Genomic DNA, 16,495 nt, shown 5'->3' on the forward strand with positions numbered 1-16,495 from the left:
TGTAATAACCAAATACAACAATATTAATATGAACCCTATAAACAGCTGACCAATAAAATTATTACTATATCCAGTGGAGATTGGAGTCATTGGTTATAAATAATTCAATGACTATACTTCAAAATAATGGGCTTACAAGCCCTATCAAAAGAAGAGGAATTAACCCAATAATAAGATCAATCCATGAAACTGAACTGAAGTTAATGAAGAAATGAGAAAATAAGGTGCAAGTTTCCATCAAAAAGTACTCAAAAATCTAATGATTTGATGTGCCCAATCACAACTAAACTTTTTTTTTTTTTTTCCCTTTCAATTTTATGTTCAACTTGAGTCAAGTGTAAATGTTTGATTAATAAAACACGAGAAAGGGTTTTTTAAATGTTTTGTTTTCCAGTTTAGCCACTGAAGAACTTTGATTGCCAACTATTTTTTAAATCAATGAGTCCAGGTCTGATCAAATATCTGGCGTATAAGTTAAATATAACAAAGTTTCCTGAGTTTGACCTAACTTTATACACACTTTCCCTGATACACCAGAACACTAAATTATACTTTTTAAGGCAAAATTCAAGTAAAACTTAAAATTTAATTTACTCAATGACAGATCCTACAAATGCCACATATTTAAATGGTTGAAATACAAAATTTGAACCAGAAATTAAGAAAATTTATCTATATCCACTGAAATTATCAATGACTTTCATTCTTTCAAGTATCTCGAAGAGTTTAAATACTAGGAAATTACAAACATCATAAGCCAGGAATTTATTACTGATAATTTAAATAATAAATTAAAATAGAATTAAACAAAAGGGAAGATAAGAAACAGCCTACAGCAAAATGCACCCTCGACATTCAAAATTCTGATTAATTATAGCATTGAGAACAAAATGAAATGAGCAAAACAATGAGATAAACCTGAATTAAGATATGAAAATAACTGCACAACAAACAAAGTACTAAAACTGTGCCTACACTGCTGAAAGATCAAAAATGAATATGTGGAAAATGAAAACCTTTATTACAGTGTTTAGCAAATCACAGTAATTAAGACTCCAAAAATTCCCATTATATAAAATATTAGCCAGGTTACACCTTCAGTACTATATACAGGTTTGGCAATCCCATTTCAAGAAGAATGACTGATTTATTTATTTATTTTTTTTTTAGGAGTATTAGCAACTAAGGCCATATTGCTCCGAGATATGCAGTGGTCATTCCCTGACCTTTCCGCATTCTCCGTATTTGGTCGTGATGGGCTCGAACCCCGGTCTAATCAAGAAGCGTGTGCTACGCACTGCTGCTCCTTCCCACCTGGCTACGAAGGCACCTAAGAAAAAGAATGACTGAGGGATTTTGCAGTGCACAAGTTACTTGTGCACTGCAAAATCCCTATCAATTATAAAAGGGTGCATCCTGGAATTCAGGGTGAGGATTCAACAAACTGGAGATGTGCAAATGTCTATTCAACTTAAAAAAGGATTCCAAAGATAAAATGAATAAATATAGCTCTTAAGTTTAATATGTGGCTGGGGAAAATTAAAGAGTCTTAAAAATGAAGGCTGTATTGTAGAAGCATCTTTACATTAATGAGTTATCAAGAAGCACAGCATGGGTTTGATAACGGAAAACTCTAATTAATCTGATAAGCTGCTATAAAATTGTCAAAAAAGAACTAAATGCAGAAAACACAAGCATCTTTTGTAATTGGGACACTATGTCACTGGTAAAAAAGTATTCTGTTGGATAACAGGTTGATCACATGATAAAAGGTTGTGTTTAAATGATTAGTGCTCTGAGTGGAGTGGTGTGGTGTGATGAGTGAAGTTCCACAAGATTCAGTACTAGGTCACTTACTGTTTCTGATATTTTTTAATGATATTGTTGATGGCATAACAAGTTTAATGTTAATGCTTGCTGATGATAAAAAGTTGGAAAGGTGATTAATGACAAACTGGAGATGTGCAAATGTCTATTCAACTTAAAAAAGGATTCCAAAGGTAAAATGAATAAATATAGCTCTTAAGTTTAATATGTGGCTGGGGAAAATTAAAGAGTCTTAAAAATGAAGGCTGTATTGTAGAAGCATCTGACTTACACCATACACAAGGGCTAAAAAATGCTACTTGTAGAATTTTTTTAAATACAAAAACTGAAAATAACAGAACTACTACAAGATCTTTTAACAATGGGGCATAAAAGCAAATTGAGGAAAGACACATTGCAGAATAGACAGTAATCAAGATATACTACTTCAAAAAAAATTATTAAAACACTAGCCCAGAGCATTATGATATTTGAAGCTTTTCTCTCGTTTTGATAAATTAGCAGTAAGCATGTAGGATACTGAGAAATCTAACTGGTATAAAGGCCTCCCAGTATAAAATCAGAGTGGGCAATCATATTCACATTCCATATATCAAGGATGTGTAAGAAAGGATCTGTAAGAAATAAAAAAAAAATAAAATAAAATTCCATCTCTAACTAAAGAACATTCAAGTAGCAGGAAATTCTAATTAGGGAATGCCACTAGGAAATCAGTTATGCCCATACACCTATTGAACTTTTCTGAGAATACCGAGTTTATATTTTCATTGATTACTTTTCTGAGAATACTGAGTTTATATTTTCATTAATTTATAGACCAGGGGATGAGATTTGTAGTATGTTTAAAGTTATTACACGTTTGTGAGAAATTAGTGGCATTCCGATAATTACGCTGTAGTTCTGCAGGGTGCAAAATGCTTCTTCCCACAGTTCTGACTTACACCATACACAAGGGCTAAAAAATGCTACTTGTAGAATTTTTTTAAATACAAAAACTGAAAATAACAAAACTACTACAAGATCTTTTAACAATGGGGCATAAAAGCAAATTGAGGAAAGACACATTGCAGAATAGTTGTGTGGAAATTTGCCTTTAGCCAGAGGGTGGTTGATTGCTGGAACAAACTCCCATCTGTCTTTGTGGAAGTCAATAGCTTAAATAAATTCAAGGAAGAACTGGACAAACTTTAGGAACGAATGAATAGGTGAAATGGGAAGAAGTTTTTTTTTTTTTGGCTGATGCTGTATAAGCTTACTTTCTTGCATCATATGCCTCTACTAATGCTACTGCTATCATTAGCATTTTACCAGGAGATAGCTATAGGATAGGGTCAAGGTAAACTTAATTATAGCCCACCTGCTTTTATAATGCCATATCTTTCTGGTCTAAAGTGGGTTATCAAGGTAAAAAAGCTGCATGTCTCAGACTACATGAGTTAACATAAAATTAGAGTGAATGCCTTTATAAAATACAGAACCCCTCCTCCCAGATTTCTATTCTATTCTGTGATTATTACTTCAGATTTCAATATTAGGTGAATTCATCCTATTTTCACACAGAATTAAGCAAATTTTAACTATAAAAAAATTAATTGTGAGAGTGTAGTAGTGGTCATTTCTACCATTCCAAGAATGACATGGTCAGTATCCAAAGCTTTGGCAAAGATCACTCAGAGTGCATTCACTTTCTCTAAGCAAGCAGTTATGTATTTTAAGTGTTCCAACTAGTCAGGTTTGCTGTCAAGTATTTAGCCCATAAACTGAAGCTATAAGTGAGAGGTATGGTATGACTGGCTTAACTGACTGACTAGTTCAGGGTCAAATGCATTTTGAGCTTCTTCTTATAGTAGTGGTTTTTTTTTGTTCCGAGAGCCAGAATCATTATGAATCCCACATAGAAGCTATTTATTCAATGAACATTGTGGTTGTTTTATAGAGCATGTGATCTGAGAATGGCACAAAATAGTAAGATCAGCACAAGAAGTACAAGTTAACAGTATTTTTGGAATATCATTTATGTAATTTATTTTAATTGAAAATTGAATGGTGCCGAGCATGGATCCTATGGCAATACTCCCTGAATGAAATACTGTAATATGAGTTATTTGATAATAATCAGAAATACCTATACTGCAGAAAGTTTTGAAAAAAAGAGTGGTGACTGGAGAAAAAGAAGAAAAAATTAGTTAAAGATCAAAGTAATAGAAAGAGGAGAGAAATAGATGTAAAAAAAAAAAAAAAAAAAAAAATATATATATATATATATATATATATATATATATATATATATATATATATATATATTTTTTTTTTTTTTTTTTTTGAGAAAAAAAGAGAGAAAGAATGTTAAGAACCTATTTAAAAAAAAAATCATTAAGTAGAATTAAGTCTGAATTAATGCCAAATTAACAGGCTAATCATATGTACAAAAGGTGAAAGAAAAAGAGGGGAGGGTAATAGAGATAAAAATTGTAAAAGTCAAAAATAAAAATTAAAGAATTAAAAAATTAAAAATTGGTACATAGACCAGGGGGGCTACACCTGATCATGTACCAAACACTGTTTCTATGCAAACTCATGCTGATGGAGAAGCTATTAAAATGAAATAGATCTCCAGAAACATGAGTAAGGTAGCCCCAATGCAGTGTATTTAGATTAATAAATTGAGTCAATAGTATGTAAGAACGTAAACACTGTGTGTTTAGTTTAATAAATTGAGTAGAAAGTATGTAAGAATGAAGTGTGTTTAAATCGAAAGTATGTAAATTAAAAAAATAAAAAAAATAATAAATAACAAGGTAGCAGTATAGAAAAAGGAAGCAATGCAAGGTAAGGGAGGGAAAAGAAGTCAAAAATATAGAGGCGAAGATAGTGAGAATGTCCGAATCACCCTCTTATTACACTAATAGTTCAATGGACGGAATAACGAAGAGCAGAAAGTAGAAAGATGTAAAGAGAAGGAAAAGAGGTTTTTTTTTTTTTTTTTTTTGTGAAAACCCCAAACATGAAAGGTATCAAAACCTATAGTACTTAGTACCGTGCATGGGTTGAAGGAGAAGTATGGGGGGAGGGAGGGGGGGATGCCGGAAACTTTGCTCTAGAGTCTAAACATGGGTTTCACCACTTCAAGCCTCCAATAAGCAAAGTGGTGGTATTTCACCGGTTGATGAATATTAGGCAAGCCGGGTGTGTACCCAACCAAAGTACTGAACCAAAAAAAAAAAAAAAGTGATCATACATAATGACTTCTATTAGAACAATGTTCGTGTTCTTTCACTTCCTAAGTTTTTCTTTTCATTTTTTTAATTTAATATTATCAGTAATTACTTATGATCAATCTTATTTTCTCTATTTTATTTTGGCCACAGAGGGCTCCCATAGTTCTTCTCTTCTGAGCAACTCCACCATCGTTGTCATAGTTCTCCCTCTGTTTGCATTCCATTCTTATTAATCATATTTGCATAATTGTACCTTATTAATCATGATCGCATATTTGTATCCTCATTTCTTGATTATATTCCACTCAACTTGTTTCTGCCAAATATCATAGGTATTTAATTTTTCTCCTTTTCATATTTTATATCATATTTCCTATATCTATCACTCAAAATATACACTACAAGCCAGCGGTATTAATCTCCACTTCTACTAACACTCTCACAGCCAAGGCCCTCTCTATGAGGTTGGGTACTTACACACCCAGCTTGTCTAGTATCCTTTAAACTCTTTTCCTTCTCTTTACATCTTTCTACTTTCTGCTCTTCGTTTTTCCGTCCGTTGAACTATTAGTGTAATAAGAGGGTGATTCGGACATTCTCACTATCTTCGCCTCTATATTTTTAACTTCTTTTCCCTCCCTTACCTTGCATTGCTTCCTTTTTCTATACTGCTACCTTGTTATTTATTATTATTTTTAATTTTTTAATTTACATACTTTCGATTTAAACACAGTGCATTCTTACATACTTTCTACTCAATTTATTAAACTAAACACACAGCGTTTGCATTCTTACATACTATCGACTCAATTTATTAATCTAAATACACTTGGGTCTACCTTACTCATGTTTCTGGAGATTAAAAAAAAATTTTTTTTTAATTTTTTTTTTATCTATTTCATTTTAATAGCTTCTCCATCAGCATGAGTTTGCATAGAAACACAGTGTTTGGTACATGATCAGGTGTAGGCCACTGATGAAATACCTGATCTATGTACCAATTTTTAATTAATTTTTTAAAATTTAATTCTTATTTTTGAATTTTATAATTTTTATCTCTATTACCCTCCCCTCTTTTTCTTTCAGCTTTTGTACATATGATTAGCCTGTTAATTCGGCATTAATTCAGACTTAATTCTACTTAATGATTTTTTTTTTTTTTTTTTTTAAATAGGTTCTTAACATTCTTTCTCTCTTTTTTTCTCTTCAACTAGGCTTTGCATTTTGTGATTAATAACTGCTCCATCTATATTTATTTTATTTTCATTTGTAACACTTATTTATATACATGTATCCTGTTTTGCTGCTTGGCGCATTCAAGTACACGTACTATTTTCCTATTTTTCTCTTTTTTTTTCCCTTCCACTTCTTCATTTTCATATTTCACATATATATATATATATATATATATATATATATATATATATATATATATATATATATATATATATATATATAATACATAATGATATTATACTAAAGAGAGGGATATTGCCCATAACACACACCTTGGTGTCACCTTTCAAGAGCCAATTATGAGAGTCTTGAGCCTCATCTCTGTTTCAGATATAAAATATATGCCTGTGAAGGTTGAAGTTAAAACTATATGAGATATATAATTTGGAATAAATTAAGGAGTAGAGGAAATTAAAGCCAATACTAATGTAAAAAGGGGGAGGGGGAAATTATGTAGTAGGATTTGAGCAATCTTTCAGATGCTTTGGAAAGACAAACATATAATTTCACAAGAAACTATGGTAAAAAATTTTCCAGAAATTATGTGATTACAGAAAGTCAGTAAATACCCTGCTAGGGACAGCAGCACTGTTGTGTAATCTATTGGATTCCTTTTATGAGATTGTCATAAAGTGCTGAAATTAAAGTCACAGTTGTAAAACTTTTGTTTTTCAGCTGTGGCTTTAATTTTTTGGAATGTTGGCTGTATGCCACTGAAAGAAAGAAAATTTACCAAGAACATTTGCAAGTTCTTGGAGAAAGATAATTCTTGCCCATGCCAGTTGAAAATTGGGAAAGAGGTTCACGGAAATTTTCCATTCAACAGAATAATCTTATTCCAATTTTGAAGCTAGAATAAGCATGGCAAGGGAACAGAACAAAATTAGAAGGTAGGTGATTGTACAAAAAGGTTAAGAAACCTGGATTATGGGCTTTCACAGCAATTCCAAAGACAAATGACCCCAGCAAAGTTATAGCAATTAACTAGCTCATACATGTATGCAGATGTCTGCAGGACAGTAGCACCTGCTGCTTGATCTATAATGTGTAATTTGTTCATCTATGAGATGGAAAACTGATATTTTGGCCAAACGGCTTTGGAAAACTTCCATTTTCTGTAAGTCCCTGTTTGCACATTATCAGAAAGTGATCACTATTAAGGATAATCTAGTACTGTCCACTCAATACTATGGTATAGAGTTGGGAAATAAATGGAAGATCACTCGTCGAAGTTGATCCAGTAGAAAAATGATATGATCGTCACTCCTGGGTTAAACAACATAGATTGCTCTCTAAATAACATCAACTATAATACCTTTGCTCTCTCTCACTCTCTCTCTCTGTCTCCACACACATCAGAAATTAAAATACTTACATGCCTCTTCTAAGAATTTCTCCCCCATGGATTCCTCACTTTCTACTTTACATGTTTTAATGGCAACAGGAATTGATTGGTCATCCTACAGAAACAAACCACTGTGAAAATTTCTTCCCATTCAAAATATAAATCTTAAATATTTCTTGTGGTGTTATGAGTTAAATGACACTCTCAGAAGTATTCAGAAACCAATGCATCTTTAAAGAAAATGAATATTTATTCAGAAAATTAATAATGTGTCAAACCACCTTAGGTTTTAATGACAGCTGTGATCTGCCTGGAAATACTTCCACCAACTGACAGTTAGCAACTGATATTTTTCTCAACTCTTACAATTTGCAAGCATATACATCCTATTCCTTAATATGAACGTTGGCATGGGGTGGAAAATCCATCCCATTTAAAAATACATATAACATGGACAGTTTTGCACCCACAGCCTTCTCTAACAAAAACAAAGGAAAGCTATTCCCTACAAGTTTAGTGTTTCACTGCATCAAGAAACCTCTGTAGTTTCATGTCTTGTTCACTCCCACAAGCAGCTCTGACTGCTTCAGGAAGTGGTAAGTATCACTGTTGCAAACTATCTGCTGCACAGTGCAAAACTTCCTTAAGTCTATTTGTACAAAGTTACATGCTAGTAGATTTGGAATGGAAATCTAGGCAGAAGACATTTTGACCATAGATTCTCAACTTAAAGAGTTTTGTGCTACTGCCTAATCACTTGGAATTTCCCTGAAAGATGTTGAATGCTGGAGCATATAGGGATCAGATCTTTTTAACACACACAAAAATTGGTAGGTCAAACATCCATCAGCTGCACAGTCAAACAGCTAGTTTTATGGCACCAAGTGTTACCATGCTGGTACATGCAGAATCCATATCCAATAAAATGTCATAGTGTATGCAAAACATAATTGCCAGGAATGTCAAATTTAGATATGGCTGTGAGGATCTATTCATGAAATGAATAAAACCTCAGAGCCACAACCTGTTTAAAACTAAATGAGGTTCAGCACTGATGAACTAAGTGATTCAGTACTGATAGAATTTTAATCTAAAATCTGAAAATGTTTAAGAGCCACAGCTGTGTGATGCAAAGACTTCTTTATGTGAAATTTTTTTCAGTTGCAAGTGATATTTTTTTATAATAAATTAAAAATACTGAACTATAAATAAAATACCAAGTTAAGAATTTTCTCTGCTAAACTAATAAGAAAATATACTGATAATACTAACATTTTGCCAAAGGGAAGGGAGAGGATTCTATTTTATTGTTATCCACTTTACTTTTAAAGGTTACACTTTTCAGAAGTTCTTCATGTTAAGCAAAACTTTGTAAAATTGAAATATGAAGTCATTAACTAAAGCTGTTCCATTTTCTGTTCATAAAATCAGTGTATGAGTTGGTTGTTCATAAATCAAGAAATTACTGACTGCAGTTTTATTTGATTACAGTTTGACGAGTTTAAAACAAATTATTAAGTCAACGATAAATTGAACACTTCAGAAATGTTTTCTTCATTTTTAAAAGAGCACTACACAAGATATAAATTCCCAAAGCTCTCAGAAATACATAATAATAAGTTTTCCGGAATGCATATTAGTCTCCCAGAATGGAGCAGCATATTATATCATGTTTGATACACTTCTGAAAGTAGTATGCGAGTTTTGGCATATTTAGGTGGTGAGTGACTGATAGTTACAGCCTACAAAGTAATGTAGCATATTCTCATTTTCATGCATGGTAACAGTTAATTGTCAACTGAGCAGTGTTATAACATCACTTTTTGTGTTATAGTAAGAAATTATCTGATGAACTGTTACAACAAACATGCAGTGAGAACTCAGAGATTACAGCCAGGTGTACAAGTTGCATTAGCATTTCTGTGTTGACAGTGCAAGTATCAGTAATGATCTGCAAAGTGGTTGCAATCTCGGTCCTCTCAATTTCAACAATTAATGCAAACACCCCATATGCACATGTGTGGGGTGTTTGCATTAATTGATACTGTGAGAAGTGAAAGATGTCAGTCAGAGCATAGAGACAATGGCTGTTAATAACTAGCAATTCAGTTCAGCTCATTTGAAATTTGGTACATTACTTGAATAAACATATGAACAAGCAATAGTTTTGTCAACACAACATTGCTCAACATTTAAAGGAATAAAAAAAAAAACTTTATTGTGGGACCAAATGATGATACAAACAAAATATAGGTTTTTAGAGAAAAATTATCATAGGAGACAAGATTTATCCAAATTTTAGAGTCAAAGTTGCAAATGTCACTGCAAGACAAGAAATTCAGAACAGATATTCCAAACTGAGAAGAAAAAAAGTGAGATTTGAAATAATCTTTATTGTATAAAAAAGTGATATACCATGTACCCTTCACATCAGCAATGCCAGGGGTTAAACCAATCATTCTTCTGCAGCCACACAGAACTTATTAATCATTTTAGCCTTTTTACATGTTATATAATTCTGAACACAAAAGCATTGCCCACGTTGAATTCATACCAGAAGGCAGATACAACTAGAAAACCATGATAAACTTTGGAGTGCTTAATCAAATGAAGATAAACCAGATGAATGTAATTGAGGTGAATGGATTTTTCTGCATAACAAATGTATCAGCAGCCATGTAGTCCATTTTAATTATATAGTACCTCACTAAACATGGAATAACAGCCTCTGTTTTTAGAAAAAAAGTGTGTTGCTGCTCAACACCTTTGTAGGAAATGTTTAAAAGTATGTACAATCACTTAGTTTGGGGGGGGGGATGTATGATTCCAGTAGTTTTTTTTTTCTTTTTATTTACTATGCATTAAAACACTTGAGGGGGGGGGGGAACAGCAAGCATAAAAAATTTTATGCTTGCTGTTTATTCTTGTAATGGTGACTATTAAATGAGGTAATGAATGTGGGTTTCCAATGCTTATTTTTCATTTAACTATAACATTTCATATCTCAGAATTTTTGAAATACATTGCATTGATACTTTGAACAAATACACCATCATCATGTACCATCTCCAGTTCAAAGGCAGACAGTTAACACTATTATTCTCTATCTCTGCCTTTCTTTATGCTCAAAACCTGTCTAATCCTTTATACAGTGACAGACAAAAAAAACTGCATCATTTCTGAATGTTGCAAATAATGTTTTGTGCTGCATCGTGGGTTGCAGAAATGTTCGAAATGCATTTGTTAGATGGGATATGTAGTAGGGCTTCGACTTATGATGATATTGACATCTGATATACCTTCCATACTATCTCTTATTTTAAGGACCGATGATATTTGTAGGTACCGTGACTTTCCGATATAGCTGGAAATTTTCATCTTTCATCATCACTTTCAAGATTGTTCTCAACAAATTAGCGTCTTTGTTATCATTCAAAGACGTTATTGTTCAACGCATGGCGCACGGAACATTACTCGTACGATTGTTTCAGATCTATGACAATCTGAAACTTAAGGCTCCATCAACCAGTGGCAGTGCTGTGCACTTTGAAGACTTTAAAGCCAGCAGAGACTGGTTCGCGCTTTCAATAAAAGGGAAAATATTAAAAGTGTTGAAAGGCATGTGCTGATAAAAAAGCAGCTGAAATTGAATTCCAAGAGTTTGTTGATCAGGAGAGTTATCTTCCCCAGCAGGTTTTTAACACTGGTGAAACCAGCCTTTTCTGGAAGCAAATGTACATAGAACGTACATCACTAAGGATGAGGCTAGTTTACCCGGGTATAAGCCTATGAAACAGGCTCACTCTCCTGTTGGGTGCCAATGCCTCTTGAGTTTTTAAGCTGAAAACTTTGCTTGTGTGTGTGTGTGTGTGTGTGTGTGTGTGTGTGTGTCATTCTAACACCTCCAGAGTATTTAAACAACAAAAGGTCGATAAAGGCATGCTGGGAGTGTTTTGGTGCAGTAACAAGGCCTGGGTTACAGGATACTGTATGTCTCAAGTGAATGAGAGTTTGGAGTTTTCTATACTTTCGTGAAGAGAAAAATAAGCTTCCTATGTAGGAACTGCTCCTGCTGGATAATGCAAAGGGCCATTATCCCAAACTTGTTCAATCTCTTGAGTCACAATTTGATTTTATTCAATTCACATCCAACACCACTTTGCTTGACTTTGGACAGTTTCTTGGCAATCCAAAGTCAAGCAAAAGACACAGGGCTGAAAAGATACCTGATGCTTGATATAGTCCCACCACCACCACTATGCCACCATTGATTTCATCAGCTCTGCACTTCAAGTCTAAGGTAAATGCTAATTTATTATTTGTTTTTTATTTTAAAATGTTTTAACTATTTATTAAATAATCTTCACAAAACACTCATTTTTAATGTAAAAATGAAGTATAACATGTAAGAAATACCTATTTTATGTGTTGTTGAGGAAAGAATTACAGGAAATCAATGAATTATTGGTTTCCACTTACAATATTTTCAACATACAACAGGTTTTGTGGAACAAATTACCATCGGATGTTGGGGGGCGCCCACTGTATATCTCTGTGAATGAAATCCAATAAAAAGACTGCACCTGATATACCTAATTGCCATAAATATCTTCCCAAAGGGTAAAATGCATAATTAATGGAAATATGAGAAATCATGCAAATGGCAATCATGACAACCAAACATACATTTTATTGCATTTATGTGTACAAACTGAAATGATAAGTTAACGTAATAGTATTATGTAGTGTAAATCAGCAAAATAAGTCCTCAATATTTTGTTGTTCCTCATCGAGCTGAAATTACAACCTCAATGATCTGGCATAGAGTTCAACTTCTGGGTATATACGGTTTCCCTTACAAAGCTCTCCAGCAGCCGAATCTTACTTGTTGGCTTCTTCTGAGCAATTTTAGGTGACATTATGTATTAGCAATTTTCAATAGGGTTAAAATATGGACTGTTGCCAGGCCAGTCCAACACTGTAATGCCAGCATTTCTGAGGTATGACTGCACCTTAAGAGAGAAAAATGTTTTATACCTTGTGAGACAAGAAAACAAACTCATCATTAAATTTAAATAGCATAAAACTTTTGCTGTGTGGCAAGGTGCTGAGTCCTGTTAAAAAATGTTGTTTTGGACATCTGTGCAGTGATCCCTAATAACGGGTTTCAGGCACTCCTCTCCAAGATAGCAGTGTAGGTTACTGCAGTCACTGTTCCGTTAATAAACTTACTTCATCCCACCCCTTTGCTTGTTATGCATCCCCAGACCATCTCTGACTGGCCGGCAGAAAACTTTGCAGTCAGTGTTATGAAATAAGGATGGTATGCCTCTGATTTTCATCTTCTGATATATCGCTTCCCATCTGAGCCATGCTGGTTGAATTTCGATTTGTCAGAAAATACGACGGTGTCCCATTGCTCTTTTGTCCATGAAATATGCGTTTTAGCCCAAGCAAGTCGCTTCTTCCTCATTTGTTGGGTCAAGAAAGGCTTCTTCTTCTTCTTCTTGGGCCGATAAGCATGCAGACCACATTCCAAAAGCCGTCTTTGGATAGTTTGTGCACTTGTTTCAACACCAGAGGCCATCTCAAGTCCAGTTTTAGATCAGGAGCACTAGCATGGCATGGTATCGATCTTGGGAAGGCACAGTCCCTCTCTTACGGTCTGATCCAGGTCTTCTCTTCACATCACTGGTTTCACGCCTTAATTTCAGCACCCGGGATACTGTTGACTGGTGGCAGCCTATTTTATCAGCGATAGCATGCATAGAAAGTCCTTCCTGGAACAGAGCAACAACTACACTTTTTTTTTTCTTTGTGTCAACTGAACATATGGAGCCATGCTTACACCTCCACAAAACAGGATACTAATGAGCGTGTGTACCCTTCCAATGCTGTATTTATAGAAATGGCTGATGCAATACATTGCAATTATTGTCTGATGTAACAGAAGCATTATCTGATGCAGTACCCTTGCTTTACAACAAACAAAATGACTGTAATCAAACAATATCTTATATGTTTCACTACAAATGTTACTTTTTTTTAAGGTGATGCAGTTTTTTTGTCAGTGGCCTTCTCTCTCTCTCTCTCTCTCTCTCTCTCTCTCCCCCCCCCCTATATTATTAATTCCCCTTCCAGAACCAATTTAGGTATTTCATATTTTAGCTCTCTTATAATGTTTATACAATTTTAAGGTTTTTTTGTATTTGATTCTGTAATTTTCCTTTTGTGACACTTCCCACATAATACTGCAGAATTTGTAACAAATATGTAAAGCTAGTAAAATAACCTCCACAAGCTAAGGATCTCAAGATTATAGTTAATTGCTCTTCTATTAACATAAAAAATAAAATTCTAAAAACCTGTTTACTGACAAGTTTTTAAAATTAGTACTTGACACCGTGATGAATTCTTAAATCTTTCGTTACACCTTTTTGGGCAATTGATTGCTGGAACACACTTTCACTTAGCACTATGGAAGTAGGAAACCTGAATAAATTTAAGTGATTTGAGATAATTATCTGAAAGAATATGTATATAAGTTTCTCCCTCCCTAGTTGGGGGGGGAGAAAGTTATGATTCCTTGCATCCAATACTAATACAAATATAATTTCCCTGAATATGGAATCAAAATTATATCTCATGTAATCAGCAATAATGATCCTTCTCTCATATCTAAATCCACCTGTTTAATTTTTTAATATGTTTTCATTAAAATATTGCAGGCAACATCCTAATTTCAACTGCTTTTCAACAAATTGTCAATTTCTGGTTAAAAATAAATTAAATTTAAAAAAGTCTGATGTATACATCTTTAAAGATTTAAAGAAAATAAGAGTAAACTAATAAATTTTATGTCATTTATAATTTTTTCAGTGTGGAATCAGCTGTAGAAATATTACAAAATATTCCCCCAAACTTCCCTACATATGAATATTTCAGTTTTCATTCCTGCTCTGAAAAATGAACTAAACCCATAATGTTTTCATTTCATACAGCATAATATGGAAAAAACAAATGATACCCCAACTATCACCATAAGATATTTTGTAAGATCTTCCATTTCCTATTATAATACACAATTATGTTGTTCTAATATAATATAATAATATTATATTATATTCCAAATATTGCAATATATTAGAAAAAAGCTGCTGTACAGTGATTTAAACCATTTCCACACTACAAAGGAGCTACTTAATCATACATTTCCATATACACTAAGGCTTGCCTTACTTCAAAATTACTGCTTCATCCAAAAAAAAAAACCCACTTAAAACTTTTTTCAGTTGTTAGGTGTTGCAATAAATTCAAGTAAAGAATTCCTATCCTCAACAGTTTGATGAAAAAAGAAATAATACACTACATTAGTCTGAGTTTGTGACTACAGTTCACCTATAGCTATCAAAAAGCATGACCTGTGCATATCTTTAATTCTTGTCAGTACTTACTCTTTCATCAAAACAGGTACTATCAACATTAGAAAATTAAACAGCAAAGTTGAAATAGCAGAATAGGTCCAAATGATATAAGCATAGCAGGAATTACAGTATAGAAGCAGTGATTGTTCTTCATGGACATTTTTATGAACTGAATCATATTTTCTGAAAAGGTTATAAACAGATGAAGCAGTACTTGTACCTACTATTAATGCATTATCTTCATGCATTTCACCATATGTTATTATTGAATAATGCATTCTACAGTTGCCATTATAATTATTACTTGAAAGGAATTACTTATGTCAAATATTGTATAATATAAACTTAATTTTATAGTTATTTACTTTTTAATCAAGGATGATCTAATAATCTTTATGAATGATGCAGTGTTATTAGCAACTCATATTCATTGTTGAGTTCACATACTTGATTTGTAATAATTTTTCTCAGTTTGCTTCATGTCCATGTTTCCTGCACTTTACATGTATTTTTGCAGGTGAATTCTACTTAGTTGATAGGCTGCCTGTACTCAGTGATGAACATGCATAAGAATTTAAAAAAAAAAAAAAAAACCAGAGAGAGAGAGAGAGAGAGAGAGAGAGAGAGAGAGAGAGAGAGAGAGAGAGAGAATTGATATCTGTGGAGTAACACAGGCAAATATTATTAGTGTAGCAATAATTAATTAGCAGTTTTAGTTGAGTTTTGATATTATGCAGAAGAGTGTCTTATTGTTTGTGAAAATTAAAGATCTGGAAATGATTACCTCTAGTGAAAAGTTTCATAGGAATTTTTAGTTCAAGTAGCACACTGAATAAGAGGATTCAAGGATTAATAGCTTTCTTTAAAAGTTTTTCACAAATCATGAGTTTCAACAAGAAGATACATTACAGGTAAAAGGAATTTTCTATTTTCTGCAGACAAGCATCACAGTTGGAACAACAGCTGAATTTCGAAAATGGTGGCCAAGTTTACCAGCTTAACCAAAAGAGATTTCTTCCTTAACTTCAGTAATTACAAATTTGCTAAGCTGCATGTTAAAAGACACCTGGGTACAACTTACACACATTGAAGAGATTCGTGTTAATGCTAGCACTGTTAGCATTAACATGAATGCTAACACTGTTTATATCATGTATGTCATTTAAAATTGTATAAATTTAATTTGGTATGGCCACCAACTGTAAGATTAGTATCACAAAATGTCTTTTCTGAAAATTTCAAATGCCTAATCAAAAACTAAAATTAACTATGAACATTGTCTTTATTTCCAGTTACACTTTTAGTTGTCAGTTTCAAGTTACATGTCAGCATTTAGAAACATGTGAGCACTAAGGGGAACACTAAGTGGTCACAAGAACAGTTGCATGCTTATCTGGAAGCATATTTTAACAAATAAGTATTCATTTTAATTTTAAAGCGAGAGG

General features: G+C 33.1%; 1 protein-coding gene across 1 annotated transcript in view; it reads right to left on the reverse strand.

The window, feature by feature from the left end:
• The window catches only part of LOC150085450 (focal adhesion kinase 1-like), a 377,186-nt gene that overhangs the window by 109,967 nt on the left and 250,724 nt on the right, over positions 1–16,495 (reverse strand). Inside the window, exon 19 of the mRNA XM_090374569.1 lies at positions 7,657–7,741. Within this exon, the coding sequence (XP_090230695.1) occupies positions 7,657–7,741 (85 nt within the window). The remainder of the gene's footprint in view (positions 1–7,656; positions 7,742–16,495) is intronic.

This window comes from Mastigoproctus giganteus, chromosome 5 (genome assembly GCF_048544385.1).
Source record: "Mastigoproctus giganteus isolate SK-2022 chromosome 5, ASM4854438v1, whole genome shotgun sequence".
NCBI lineage: Eukaryota > Metazoa > Arthropoda > Arachnida > Uropygi > Thelyphonidae > Mastigoproctus > Mastigoproctus giganteus.